This window comes from Sorex araneus, chromosome 6 (assembly GCF_027595985.1).
Source record: "Sorex araneus isolate mSorAra2 chromosome 6, mSorAra2.pri, whole genome shotgun sequence".
NCBI lineage: Eukaryota > Metazoa > Chordata > Mammalia > Eulipotyphla > Soricidae > Sorex > Sorex araneus.
In genome coordinates this window covers 100,617,220-100,632,568 of record NC_073307.1, presented here as the reverse complement: position 1 = coordinate 100,632,568, position 15,349 = coordinate 100,617,220, and the positions used below count along the sequence as shown (strand labels likewise).

The 15,349-nt window shown below is 46.0% G+C and overlaps 1 protein-coding gene across 3 annotated transcripts in view; it reads left to right on the top strand.

Annotated features, from left to right (window-relative positions):
- Nucleotides 1–965: 965 nt before the first annotated feature.
- P4HA3 (prolyl 4-hydroxylase subunit alpha 3) overlaps nucleotides 966–15,349 on the top strand; it is a 47,233-nt gene continuing 32,849 nt past the window's right edge. For all 3 annotated transcript variants that reach the window (XR_008630759.1, XR_008630758.1, XM_004618190.2), the window contains exons 1-3: nucleotides 966–1,214; nucleotides 11,888–12,030; nucleotides 13,164–13,387. Coding sequence is in view for 1 of the 3 variants with exons in the window: in XM_004618190.2 (XP_004618247.2) it covers nucleotides 1,015–1,214; nucleotides 11,888–12,030; nucleotides 13,164–13,387 (567 nt within the window). In the remaining 2 variants the exon portion in view is untranslated. The remainder of the gene's footprint in view (nucleotides 1,215–11,887; nucleotides 12,031–13,163; nucleotides 13,388–15,349) is intronic.

Genomic DNA, 15,349 nt, shown 5'->3' with positions numbered 1-15,349 from the left:
CCTACTTCAAACTTTCACATTTTTTGCACTAAAAAGCAAATAACAATAGTATTACTCCCTCAGAGCTAAAATGCATTTTGCAATTTCTGACACTCAAAAATAGGTGTTGTTTAATAATAGGGTCAAAAAAACAAGCACATAAAAAATCCTGTCAAAGCATTTTGCAACTTTACCACTTCTTTTTCCCTCTCTACTTCCTAAAATCTAGGGTTATCTTGGGTTGGGGAAAGCTAAAACAAACTGGCCTGAGACTTACAGTTTGGAGGGTGTGATGTTCTCTCTCTGGGAGAAGTTGCCCTTTTGCATTCTCTTGCTCTGATTGAGCCAAGTTGGAACCTTTAGAACACTATTGCGCTGAGAAGCATCCAGTGCCTGACCAGTACCAACCAGAGGACGCTGCATAATACAGCCCTTCCCTACTCCTAGTCTCCTTGCTCTTCTTTACCATGATAAAGTTAACCCCTCCTCTCTTGCAGCCCCCCCCCACTACCTTATAAAGACATTTGTATTCCGATATTTATTACCTCACTATTAACAATAGCCCAAATCTGGAAAGAATCCAAACGTCCATAAACAGAGGATTGGATAAAGACTCTGCGGTATATAGACACAATGAAACACCACTTGGCTATGGGAAAGAAGAAATCATGAAATTGGCTGTTACATGGATGAATCTGGAGAGTATCATGCTGATTGAAGTTAGCCAGGAGGAGAGGGACAGACACAAAGTGATCTCTTTCATGCATGGGATATAAAACAACAAAGTGAGGGAACAACAAAATGAACAAAGATGGTGGACCCTCGAAGTGCGGGAAGACCCCAGCCGACAGAGCAGCCCAACAGCCCGGTGGCAGGAGAGGGCGTGTCTGGGGCGTGTCTAGGGCGGGGCAACTGGGACGGGCGGGGATTAGGGCGGGCCCGGGCGTGTCCGGGGCGGGGTAATCTTGAGGGGCGTGGCCTGGGCAACGGGCGTCGGGTACCCTGACTGTCCGAGGGGACGCGCTCGGGCCGACCATGGGCCCCGCGGCGCGGCTGGCGTCGCTGCTGCTGGCGCTGGCGCTCGGCGCTGGGGACCCAGCCGGGGCCGCGACGCGGGGGGACACGTTCTCGGCGCTGACCAGCGTGGCGCGTGCGCTGGCGCCCGAGCGCCGGCTGCTGGGGCTGCTGCGGCGCTACCTGCGCGGGGAGGAGGCGCGGCTGCGGGACCTGACCAGGTGAGATGGGGCGGATGGACGAGACCGGGCGCTGTCCCAGGGCGAGTCCAGACACTGTGCCACGGGCTGGAGAGGGACTCTGGCGCTCATTAGCAGGGGTCGCAGATCCGGTGTCCACCATGAGGACTCCCGGAACGCTGTGGGCACAGCCCGGGGGCACCCCAGGTACAGCATCACACAGCAAAGCTGGGCGTGTAACAGTGTGGGGCGACTCCACACCAAGCAGGACACCCCAGGGCTTGAGTCTAGTCTGGTGAGACTGAAGGCGCACTGCCACAGACAGTGGGATGGGGAGAAAGAAGTGACAGTGTGGGCCCTCCTCTCTCTCTCTCTTCTCTCTCTCTCCTCTCTCTCTCTCTCTCCCTCTCCCGCCCCCCCCCCCTCTCTCTCTCTGTCTCACACACACACACACACACACACACACACACACACACACACGTGTTCTCCATGTGATCTGGGGAGTGAATGTTTGCATGAGGTAACAATCCGTGTCTGGATGGGATATTTTCATGTCACCGGGACTGGTGGGGTTTGGCACTTTGAATGTCACATGGCAAGATCCCCACATTGTCCCATATGAGTAAGACTATGTGTTCAGGGGCTGGGGGGATAGCACAGCGGGAAGGGTGTTTGCCTTGCACGCTGCCAACCCGGGTTTGATTCCCAGCATCCATATGGTCCCCCGAGCACCGCCTGAGTGCATGAGCCAGGAGTAACCCCTGAGCATCACTGGGTGTGACCCAAACAGAAAAACAGAAAAAAAAAAACCAACTCTGTGTGTGAGCCCGCGCTGATCCTGCACTGGGGAGCAAGAGAGTGAAAAAGACCCAGCCTGCCCATCGGAGTCCTGGAGTCTGTGGCGCCATGATATGCACCCTTTTCTTGACACCTTCCTGAGCTGTCAGTAGGAGCATGGCAATGGAGAGGTTGCCTGGATAGGAAAGTATTTGAAACCAAGGAAACATGAGAGCAAACTATAACTGATGTCAGAGGACACCGACTCGTTCAGACAGGAGGATGCTCGGCCAATATTGTTTTGTTGTGTAATAACACTCTAGTGCTGTCACACACTAATGCTCCACGCTGTGAGGGGAGCTTCTGTGAGCTTTGGAACACTGTGGGGACTTCCAGCACAGACTGACAAACTAGGAAAGACAAGTGGTTATATATGGTCGCATACGTAGGAATGTTGCCTGAGACACTGAGAAGTCCTCAAAGTGAAAACCAGCAGGGTAACCACTAAGCCAGTGGGGTAATATGAAGCCATCTGAATGTATTCATACTGCTCTGATGCCACATGGTCCTGCACGGAATATAGATGACAACTGCCAGTATGTGTGTGTGACAGTCATCCCCATTCTAAGGTGGGTGGGAAGGTGTATGTAAGGGGACACTGACAGGTGAGAAAGCTTGTGGACAGTATAGACAGCCACGTTGGTGTATGGAAATGTGGGAGTGAAATCTTCTGTGCTACTCACTGATGGCTGAAGTCTGAGATAATTTGGTACATGGTACAAGTCTGTAGTTTGCATATAAGCAGTCATGCATATTTAATTTGCTGTTAATTTGAAATAGCTCGATAGATATAAACATGTGCATTACCTTTAACAACATATTTAGACACTGTCAGAAATTCTGCCACTTGTGGAGGTAGCCTGGGACCTATTCTGTGGGCTCTGTTGGTAGAACAAAATGTTTTTTCATGTATTCTGAGTCAGAATTAAGTTCATTGGTAGAAATAGGACAGACTTTTTCTCTTTGGTTTCAGATCCTGCTGTGCTTCCTTGGCATGTGTATGCTTTTGCCATACCACTCATCTTTCATCCCACTTTCTGTGGGTAACTCAGAGGGAGATGGGCTATGCTCGGAATCCCGCTTCTGGCATCTCTCTGGGAACAGACTAAGCAGAAGGACAAAGCAGTTCACCAGGGTTCCCTCTGCACGCTCCTCTCCTTCACTGTCAGCATTGCCCTTGCCACAGCTTTGCTTCAGTGGGATGTCTTTGCACACACCTTATGTCACTTGATTCTCATACACAATGCTTTGAAATAGGTTTGTATTATTCTCTTCATAACATGGAAGTCATATAAAAGATGAGAATATGTTAATTTAGTGCCTTGTTCAATATTTCAAATCGAGTAGGTAGCAAATCCAGGTCTAAGATACGATTTTTATGGTTGTTTCTTTCAACTGTACTAACTTCGTGCTTTCTCTAATATGCCAAGACCCAAACCAAACCCCAGAGCTACTGCAGTTTTATGAGCATCTGAATTATATAGTGGTTATGAGTCTGGATTCAGGAGTTGAATGAACCTCTGTGTGAATTCTTGGCTCTGACGCTGGCCAGTTTCTTTTACTTTATATGTATTAGTTTTCTAACCCATAAAATGATGATAATGATAGTGCCTCTTCCTGTAAAGTTGTTAAAAAAGATTTTAAACCACATAAAGTTGTTTGTCATTGTGTTTGAAAGGTACTAATTGCTCAACACATACTGGCATTTTGTCAACGTTGTTTATTTTAAGATTAGCTGTAAAAGTAGTCTCCCCTTTTGGTTTTAAACATTACTAGGATTATAAAATCCAGGTAATAAGACAGAACAAGAAAATTCTAGATTCCCTTCTCACATGACTTTTCAGTCTTTTGTTTCATAAAGTTTACTTTGATGTTTCAGTGACTCTTTCTTAGTAAATGTTCATGTTTATTTATTTATTTATTTATTGCTTTTTGGGTCACACCCAGCGATGCTCAGGGGTTTTTCCTGGCTCTGCACTCAGGAATCACTCCTGGTGGTGCTTGGGGGACCATATGGGATGCTGGGAATCGAATCTGGCTCAGCTGCATGCAAGGCAAATGCCCTACCCACTGTGCTATCGCTCCAACCCCAGATGATTAATTTTTAAAACAAGAAATTTGGCAGTTTCTATACAACATAGTCCTATATTTCCTAATCTAGTAATTTTATGTATCTCAAGATGTTGTTCCTAAGGAGTTTATCTAATAGTCTTCCTTGAACATCTAAATAAGATTCTTTGATGCCAGGCATTGGAAGATAGCTTTGCTCACTATTATACCATCAATGCCTCCTTGGATGCCAGCGATGGAGCCCAGGGCCTTGCAGCCTTGCACAGCAAGTGCTCTACTGCTCAACTCCATCTCTGGCCATCTTTTCCTCTTTTTTTTGCCATGCCAGAGGACCAAACCCAGGTCTTATATGGTCAAGAAGTGTACTTTACAGCTGAGCCAAAATGCTGGCCAAAATGGAATATTTTTAAGTGTTGAAACTACTCCCTAACCCAAGGTATTAAATAAAAATTATACAAGTTATCATTGCTCCAGTTATACACTAATATACGGTATGCGAGCACATAGCTATTATGGAATAAACTAATATTGTTCGGTAGTTATTCCCTAACTGTTGTTGCAGCCTTAAACACCACCAACATGAAGAGTTTATTCAATTATTTCTCTGTAAAGAATTAAGCATGCAGATGATCTAGAAAAGCTGAAACAAATCATCTCTGAACTACAGGGAGAAACATATTGAATTCAAATAGCTCTTGCATTGCTGTTGGAAAACCCGCCCAGACTATGTTTCATGCAGGCATTGGTTGCATATTTTATGTGCAGATTTTTGAGGGAAAGGATCTGATTTTCCACTCTCAGCAGCATTTGTTTGAATTTAGCTTCCAGTAACTCGGTCTTTTGGAAATCAGCTATTTGCTCAGAGACTGGGCATAATGCCAGCATTTAGATTCCAAACCAGCCTCAGATATCAGTTATGTTTTTCCTTAGTGTGACAGAAAATGCACAGTTAAATACTGAATTAAAGTATTGCTGTAGTTTAGACTCAAGCCCAAGTCTAAGAGAATTGGTCCCCAGTACAAGGCAGGCTGCCCTGAGAACACTATGGAGGTTGTGTGTGTCATCTGAGATGGCTTGGAAAAGAGTAATCTCTCTGCCTCATCTCTGTCTCTTGGTGTCTGTTTCCTTTAAAAAATTTTATTTTGGTTTTGTTTCTTATGCTATACTCGAAGTACATGGGGTTATTCCTGACTCTGTGCTCAGGAGACCAACCATATATGGTGCCCAGGAATCAAACTGGGGTCAGCAGGATACAAGGCAAATGCCCTAACCCCTGTCCTATCCCTCTGGCACAACCTCAGTTTCTGCTGATACGTAATGAACACTAGTCTTCAAACATGAAAGAGGGATGTATTTATTCAGCTGTGGAGAAGGTAGGAACAAGAGCACCTTCGGGATGGAAGGAGACACAAAGAGCGAGGCTAGAGTAGGTCCCTCCTTCCACAAAGGAGGAAACTGAGGGATGTTGGGGGCTGGGTCAGGACACATCACAGCTCTCCTCCCCATCCAGCCGCCTTCTAAAATCGTCGAATCACTGTCCACTCAGCCTCACTTGTCACGGGACACTTACTTTTCAGGCTGGCCTCAAGCCATAGTCTCTAAGTTTTTTCATCTAGCAATAGAAAATGTTTTACTAAGTAAAACCATATGGAGCTGAAAGCAGGAAATAATGGGTAACTTACCAAAAAAAAAAAAAAGACACCCTGGTTTCCAGTTCCCTCCTCTGGGGTCCCCAGGCACAGAGTCTCCTAAGCTCCACAAAGGAAGTCAGCTTTATTATTTCTCAGTTTTTTTAGTTGATTGAGGTTCTGTGATTGACAGTACTGTTGATCTGTGAATGATGGCTTCCCATGCACATACATCGAACACCGCACCACTCACCAGTGTAACCTTCCGCCCCAGCACCTCTACCTTTCAGTTACTCCCCGAACTCAACTGTGTGGGTCAGTTCTCCTATTGGATTGCCTTTGGCTATTTGAAGTTACCTAGCTGTGTAACTTTCTGCTTTTTAGGGGGCCATCTTGGCAATGCTTAGGGGTTATTCCTGCCTCTGCACTGAGGAACTGCACCGGGCTGTGCACAGGGGATCATATGAGATGCCAAGAATTGAACCTAGGCCAGCCTCTCGCAAGATCAGTGCCTTACCTGCTATACTATTTCTTTAGCCCCAAGCTGTGTATCTGTGAGTCCCACAAATGAGAGCTATCCTCTGTGTCAGTCTCCTTCCTTCTGAATGGCTTCACTCAGCATGATATCCCCTAGTTGCATCTCTGTTGTGGCACATTGCATGATTTTGTTCTTCTTAGGCGAGCTTTTATTTAGACCCCATTTCTATGTGGAGGGCCCTACCCTTAAGAAATCCTTAGCTTAGACTCTGCTCAAAAAATCAAGATCCCCGGGGTGGAGCAATAGCATAGCAAGTAGGGCATTTGCCTTGCATTGTGGCTGACCCGGGTTTGATTCCCAGCATCCCATATGGTTCCCTGAGCACTGCCTTGAGTGCAAAGCCAGGAATAACCTCTGTGAAACATCGAGTGTGACCCAAAAAGCAAAAAAAGAAAAAACAACAACCCCTTCCCCCCCAAGATCCCAAAGCCCTTCTGCCTTCCCCTCCAGTCCCTCCTTTCTTCATTTGTCTCTATCCTCCCTTGTCAAAGCCTCCTCCTCCGTGGAGTGTTCTGATGGAGGAGGAGGCTTTGACAAGGGAAAATAGGGACAAATGAAGAAAGGAGGGACTGGAGGGGAGGGCAGAAGGGCTTCGAACACTGCTGTGTTCACACACACGTTCACAGAAATCCATAGCCTTTTCGCTTTTTCTTCCATTGTGGTGAATTTGTTCTTGGAATCAGTCTCTTTGGGGAGAAGGGGTTTGGGCCACAGATGTCTCTGCTCGAGGCTTACTTCAAGCTCTGTGCTCAGGGGCCACTTCAGGTGATACTTGGGAAACCATATGTGGTACTGGGGATCAAACCTGGGTCAGCAGCGGTACTACCTCTCTGGTCTGAAATCTTTTTTTTTTTTTGCTTTTTGGGTCACAAAGCGATGCTCAGGGGTTACTCCTGTCTCTGAGCTCAGGAATTACTCCTGGCAGTGCTTGGGGGACCATATGGGATGCTGGGCATCAAACCTGGGTCGGCTGCATGCAAGGCAAATGCCGTACCCGCTATACTATTGCCCCAGCCCCTGGCCTGAAATCATTTAAAGCAAGAGAAAAATTCTTAGAAGGCAAAACTAGAACTCAAACCTTCCTTTTACAAATCAATAAGGTTCTAGAATGTAAGTCCCAGTAGTGTGTTGAGATGGAATAACCTGGGGGCTGGAGGGTGGTGCAATGGGTAGGGAGCTAGTCATGCACACCACCAACTCCGGCTCAATCCCTGGCACCCAGTATGGTCCCCTGAGCCCACCAGACGAGATCGGGCGCGTTCAGGGTGGTATGGCCATAGACCCCTGAGCCCACCAGGAGTCCTTCCTGAGTGCAGAGCCAGGTATAACCCCTGAGCATCACTGCACGTGACCCCTCAATAAACAAGAGAAAGGAAGTGGAGTATCCTAGTTCACGGAAAAGGGAGCAGATGAATTGATTCTGTGGACATACTCTAGATCCAGGAGGAGGGACATTTTTGGAAAAAGGATCTCTTTGGGCCCCACCATTTCTGAGTCCCCTCCTCCTCCCCACACACCCTTTTACTGTTTTGCAAATGTTGGGAAGCCAGAGGATTGGAAGCATGTCCAACAGACACCACCTCATTCCATTATAAGCACCACCAGTGTCTGTTGTCTACTCAAAACCCTCTTCCCATCTGCTCACAGACTGATGTAAATGAACGTCTCGGAGCGCTCCCTCTTACAATCTACTGGTGACTCCTAATTACACTCAGGATTAAACCCAAATTCTCAGCAGACTGCCGAGGTCTTGCTCACTTCTCCATTCTCCTACCCAGGCTCCCCATAACCCCTGAGCTCCATCAATACCCAGCTGTGTATATTTCCCCTACTGTGCCCTTGTGGACCTTCACGTAAGTGGAACTTCCTCCGCCTTCTGGGAAGGAGGACGCCTCTTTCCCAGAAGGCGTCCTCCTTCCCCTTCTCCCTCCCTGCCTCTTGAAGTCTCAGTTCATTAAGCCTCTCTGAAACCTTCCATGAGCTATGATTGCCCAATCAACCTCTTGCTTTCTGCACTAGCTCCCAGTCATGTTCTGAAATCTGATATCAAGTATGTAATATAATTATCAGTGTCCATCTTTCCTTCTACACTGCAAGACCTTGAAACCATGTTGTTAGTTTATTCAAAGATCCCCACTAGATTTTGGAAGCATAGATTTGATTTATTCTTTCATAGACTTCCAAGTTGAGCTTAAGTATGGAGTGATGAGAATAACAGCTGTTTTCTTGCCCATAGATTCACTGAGCCTTAACTCACTCTTGCCTTTGTATCAGCCTGAGTCCACTGCCTACAGTAATCAGTATGAACTTATTTCTGGATGCAGATTTGGGTGCTCATGACTTAAAGTCCAGTTACTTGAGAGACAAGCATTGCTATAAAAAACACAACTATTTAGGGACTAGCAACCTGAGAAGATGGTAGATTTATGTCCCTCAAAACACCATTTTACTTGCAAATTAAGGCTGGGGAGTAACATAGGGCTGGTTGGGAAAATAGGTTTAAAGAGAGGCCAGACAGGCTGACTTCATCCAGGGTACCTCAGGTGGTGAGCTCACCACCTGCCCCAACAGAATCCTGGCAGACGAGAACCTCCAGAATCCAGTGCCATCATGCTCATGGCCGATCTCCATGCCTGAGCCCCTCATGCATGAGAATGAATCCACTGAAAAACCCAGGTATGTGGGTTTTGTGACTGAAATCTCCAGGCTCGCCTGGAATCAGATACGAACGCCCACCCCTCATCTCCCTGTGCATCCGGGTACTTTGCAGTCACACCCACGAACTACCTCTGGGTGTCTTATAAGCTCATTAAGGCCATGATCCAGAGACTCACAAATAAATCTTGGAAGAGAGAAACATGCTGCAGAGATGCCTTGGGACACCAAATCACCATCCAGTTAAAAATTTAACTACAGCTCTGTCACCCTATTTAAAATTTTAGAAATCCTGGAGCACGCAGCCACATTCTCAGCTGTGCATCATATACTTTATAATCACTGATATACCAAGAGTACCAACACATTGCATGAGGTATAAAGTAGAAGGCAACTAATCTTGACAAATATATATATACACACACATATATATGTGTGTGTGTGAGTGTACATATATATGTGTGTGTGTGTGCGCACATATGTGCATCCAAAGCTCAACCTGTAAGAACATGTTAGTGATCTCTTATAGAAGGGCTTAATGTCTCTCTCTTTTTTTTATTTTTTGCTTTTTTGGGTCATACCCAGCGATGCTCAGGGGTTACTCCTGGCTCCTCACTCAGGAATTACTCCTGGAGGTATTCAGGGGACCATATGGGATGCTGGGAATTGAACTTGGGTCAGCCACGTGCAAGGCAAACGCCCTACCCGCTGTGCTATCGCTCCAGCCCCCAGGCTTAATGTCTCCAGGGTTGGATGCAAAAATCTTCACACACATTCCTCTAAGGAAGCTTTTTTTGATCATTTTTAGTGAATTATTCATAACAAGCAATAAAAAATTATTTGGCATCTGCCTTGAGTCAGGCTTGTGTGGTGGTGGGAGAACTCAAAATAATGGTGGCGCTTGATGTAATAATGGTAGGATTGCTGTTGAAATATTGAACATAATAAATTATTGTGAATAACATTATGAAAATTAAAAAAATTTAAAAAGAGGTTGGAGAAGTAACAGCTAATAAGGTGGTTGCTTTGCACCAGTGAACGCAGATTTGATCCCCAGCATTGTATATAGTCCAGTGAGCACTGTTAGGAGTGTTCTCTGAGCATAAAGCCAAGAATAAGTCCTGAGCACATCTGGTTGTGGCTCCATAACAAAACCCAAAATTTTATTTATTTTTTTTTAAATTTATTTTTTAATAAGTGAATCACCGTGAGGGTACAGTTACAGATTTATACATTTTTGTGCTCATATTTCCCTCATACAAAGTTCGAGAACCCATCCCTTCACCAGTGCCCATTCTCCACCACAAATAAACCCAGAATCCCTCCAACCCTCCCCAATCCCATCTCCCCCCACCCCACCCTGTCACCGTGGCAGGGTATTCCCTTTTGTTCTCTCTCTCTAATTGGGTGTTGTGGTTTGCAATAAAGATGTTGAGTGGCCATCGTGTTCAGTCTCTAGTCTACATTCAGCACGCATCACTATTCCCCTGCATGGCTTCCAACCACATTTTACTTGGTGTTTCCTTCTCTATCTGAGTTGCCTTCTCCCCAGAATGTGGGGCCAGCTTCCAAGCCATGGAGTCAACCTCCTGGCACTTATTTCTACTATTCTTGGGTGTTAGTCTCATACTCTATTATTCTATATTCCACAAATGAGTACAATCTTTCTATGTCTGTCTCTCTCTTTCTGACTCATTTCACTTAGCATGATACTTTCCATGCTGATCCACTTATATGCAAAGTTCATGACCTCATTTTTTCTAACAGCTGCATAGTATTCCATTGTATAGATGTACCAGAGTTTCTTCAACCAATCGTCTGTTCTAGGGCATTAGAAAACCCAAAAATTTAAAAAGGTTAAAAGAGATTTCAAAGCAGGAGGAGTTCTGTCCCAGGTCATTTGGGCAGTATCAGAAACAGAACAAACAAACAAACAAAAAACAACAAAAACTCAGAATAGCAAAATCCACAGAGAAATCAGGCTTCCTGGGCAGGTAGTTCTGGTTCATCCCAGGCCTTGCCACGCACTAGCAGTATGCCTGTGTGTCCTCTCGCAAAATAGGAGTCAAAACCTGCTCGAGGATCTTTACATCTGAGTTCATTAGGGTTATCGGTCTGTGATTCTCTTTCTTTGTGGTATCTCTGTCTCCTTTTGCTATCAGGGTAATATTTGCTTCATAGAAACTGTTGGGAAGTGTTTCTGATACTTCAGTTTCCTGAAAAAGCTTAAAGAGGATTGGGAGTAAGTCCTCTTTAAAGATTTGGAAGAATTAACTAGTGAATCTATATATATATATATAGAGATAGATAAATAGATAGATATAGATATAATCTACATATCTATATATATATATCTCTATATATATACCTGCTCAAAGGCTTCAGGGGTTAAAGGAGGCTTAAATAAGACCATATTCTTAAGGCACTTTGCAGGGTGCCTAATACATGTAAGGGCTTGGTAAGCAGGAGCCCCCAATGTTGAACTAATCCTCATGTCTCAGATCAGAATCCCCCCTCAGCCCTTCTAACTCCCACCAGAGTTAGGTGCCCTGCTTACCAATTGTCATGGCATTACCTGGTATGATGTGCCCACCTCCCTCCATAGCTTGCCTTGCAGGATAGGAATGAATTGTGCAGTGTCTTTGGGCTTGTACCGTAGACTGAGTATTGGGTGTAGCCTGGTGAGAAGAAGATTAGTTTTTCTTCTTTGTGAGCTCCTTAAGCACTGACCGCCCCCCTGGACTTTATATCTCTAGTACATAACCCTTTGTCTGACTTATGGTCGTTGCCAGTAGAGACTGGCTCATGAGTGAATAACTGGGTGGCCCTAAGTTGGTTGTGTGGGTGTTTTTCACATGCTTTGTATGTGTTGGTTAAAATATGACATGAGCTCCAGGGTTCAGCATTTATATTCATGCACCATGGCAACCTTTGCTTGGCATGGCGGTTGGCCTAGTAGTTGAGAAGGTTCTACTTCTCTCTTTCAGGTTCTATGAGAAGGTGCTTTCTCTGCATGAGGACTCAGCCGTCACTGTGTCTAATCCTTTGCTTGCATTTACTCTCATCAAGCGCCTGCAGTCTGACTGGAGGAACGTGGTGCACAGTCTGGAGGCCAGTGAGAACATCCAAGGTAACGAAGAGGAGGGCTGGGGGAGGAGGGCGGGGAGGAGAAGATTCTGTCTCTAGACCCAGGGACAAGGAGAGAGATACTGATGGGATGAAGCGCAATGAAGTCTTCAAGTATTGCCTGATCTGTGTAGGTCTAATATTGTCAAGATTAGTTGTTAACATGGTTATTAGCAATCACGGTGAGGCTAGAGAGCTAATGTAGGGGATACTTGACTTGCATGCAATCAATGTCTGTTCAACCCCCAGTACCATCTAATGGTCCCCTCAGTCAGGAATAGCCCTTGACCACCCTGGGTGTGATACAAACCACTCCTTTCAATGATGTGTTTTTTAAATGACTGTGGTTAATATGTTATACGTAGAGAGCACTTTCATTCTGTTACCTCATTTTGACCTTTACTATAAACCTGTGGTTAACTGTGGCTTACATCACCCAATTTGCCTATACACGGGAAGTAATAGCTTCTCCTAATTTCTGTTTTATGAAGTTAAGACACTACAGTGGACTGGAGTGATAGCACAGCAGATAGGGCGTTTGCCTTACTCGCAGCCGACCCAGGTTCGATTTCTCTGCCCCTCTTGGAGAGCCCAACAAGCTACCAAGAGTATCTTGCCCACACGGCAGAGCCTGGCAAACTACCTGTGGCATATTCGGTATGCCAAAAACAGTAACAAGTCTCACAGTGGAGACATTACTGGTGCCCGCTCAAGCAAATCGATGAGCTATGGGATGACAGTGAAATAGTTATACAGTGAAGACACTGGTCTTGGTAACACTTGTCATGGTAACAAAGTCACTTTCCTAATTTACTCCACTTTGTACTGTGAGACACTTGTAGGTATTGGGGAAGTTCAGAAGTAGAGGAAGAGTATCTCCTTCCAAAGGTCATGCTTCTGGAAAACAGAGTGGGGAGAGGTGCTGGAGGGGTGGGCCTCGGTTTGAACTCCAGAAACCTTGTGCCTCAGTCAGAAGATGGTACTAAGCATCTGCTCTGGGCCAGGGACTGTGCTCGCCACTGGAACAAAGTGAACCCTAGTTTTGTTTGTGAAAAGTAGGGACAGGTACTCAGGCCAGCACACACTCAACGTGCGCCCTATTGTGTGCACGGAGATGACGACTCTGGATCTTTCCAGCTCTGAAGGATGGTTATGAGAAGGTGGAGCAAGACCTGCCAGCCTTTGAGGACCTGGAGGGCGCGGCGCGCGCCCTGATGCGGCTGCAGGATGTCTACCTGCTCAGTGTGAAGGGCCTCGCCCAGGGCCTGTTCCAGAGAGTCACTGGCTCTGCGGTCACTGACCTGTACAGGCCTACACGGCTGTTCTCCCTCAGTGCAGATGACTGCTTCCAGGTCGGCAAGGTAAGAGTGCACAGAACAGGCAAAGTCACTCTATTCCTATCTTCTGGGTGTGTCCCCATCCTGACAGCATGTTTGAAAATGTGATCTTAGCTCTGATTTCAGAGAAAGACACTAAGCTTCAGATAGGGTTGATAACTTTACCATCGTGTGCCCAAGGTCACCCAGTTTTATGTAGTGGAAATAAATATTATTGTTGTTGTTGTTTTGCATGGTCAGGGATAGGTAGTCCCCAGGGTCTTATGCTTCTAAGGCATAAGCCCTACCACTGAGCTGCCTCCCTGACCCAAAAATAAATTTTGGAGCCGCATTTTGTGAACACTGAATCCCATGCTTCTTTCCACAAAGGTGGTGGTCACATATATTCTTACATCTGGTGAATGAAGTGGTCTGCTTAGTAGCAACAGGCTGGGGCTGTCCTTGGCAGCTGGGCCTTTGGTGACCGTAACTCTAGCATCTGCAGGTAGATGAAACACAGGGTGGGAAGGGGAAGCAGGGCTGAAGGCTGCGGGAAAGGGCAAAGAGAAGGTGATATGAAGTGAGTGCCCAGGAACTCAGTCTCCTGAGACTTTCTAGAACCCCTTACATTTTCTGGACACTAAGAAACACTCGATTAAAGTAGGGTCAAAAACCCAACTTGCCCTAGACTTTTGGAACCTCCTAAATGTGGTAGTTCATTCATCTTTTTGTTTGTTTGGCTGACCATACCCAGCAGGCTTGCGGGCTACTTGGTGCTTGCTTCTGGGTTTGTCCAGGACTCCCTAGGCAAAGCAAATGTTCTAGAGTGTTCTAGCTCTGTAGGCCATTTCCCCAGCCCCTTTAACTGAACTCTGATAGAAAGTTATAAGCAAACTTAAAATTTGTAATAGTTATTTTACAGTATCCTCTTTATTAACCTTTGCTTTATTGAAGGGAAAGAAACAATGAAGTAAATCCTGCTTTACTTCAGGATTTTGTTTATGTGAAGATGTTTATGACAGGAAAGTGAATTTTTCTCTAGCCCTTGTCAGAATGCATTAGATCTGAGCGCGAGCCACTTATGTTCCCACTTCAGTTTGAGGGAACCTCTCTTCCACATTAAAGGCAGAGTAGCTTGCCCTAAGCCTCTCCATGTGCCACTTTTCCTTTATTTCTTTTGAGGTTCTGAATGGAATCCTGTTCATGGTTGATTTCACTGTAGGCCAGTGAAGCGAGCCCCATGGATGCACGAACACAAGCTCATCAGTGAGGCCTTTCTGAAACTGCGACCGTGTGCTGAAGATTTAGGAAGTCACTGAGTGCCTCCTTGGGAATCATTTCTGGAATCTATTGTTCTAAAACTTTAAGTAGTGGGATTTGGGAGGTGTCTTAAATGTGGTGCTCGAGAGACCCAGGGCCCGCTCTCGGTGATTCTAGGTCACCCCGACCTGTGGTTCAGTGTCAGAGCCCAGGAATGCAGGGATGCTGGGGTCCTGCGCAGCAGTGCTCGGGGGTCCAGGGGAGGCCACGTGGTATTGGGGATTGAACCCAGGTTGGGGGCATGCAAAGCCTACAAGGCTTGTCCTAGCTCCCTGACCCCTTTACTGTGTCAGCTCTCTTCTCTCTCTCTCTCTCTCTCTCTCTCTCTCTCTCTCTCTCTCTCTCTCTCTCTCTCTCTCTCTCTCTCTCTCTCTCTCTCTCTCTCTCTCTCTCTCTCTCTCTCTCTCTCTCTCCCTACCTTTATTTCTTTTTGGTTTTGGTCTTTGGTTTGGGGGCCACACCCAGTGTGTTTAGAGCTTACTCTGGCTCTGTGCTCAGGGGTCAGTATAAGTGGGACTTAGTATTTATAAAGGGTGCCCAGGTTTGAACCATGTCAGCCATATGCAAGGCAAGCACCCTACCCACTGTACTATCTTTCCAGCTGTTTCAGATTTTTTAAAATTCCATATGCCCCAACACAGCCCATTGTTTCTAGCAAGGGCAACTGGGCATAAAGCTGCTATTGTT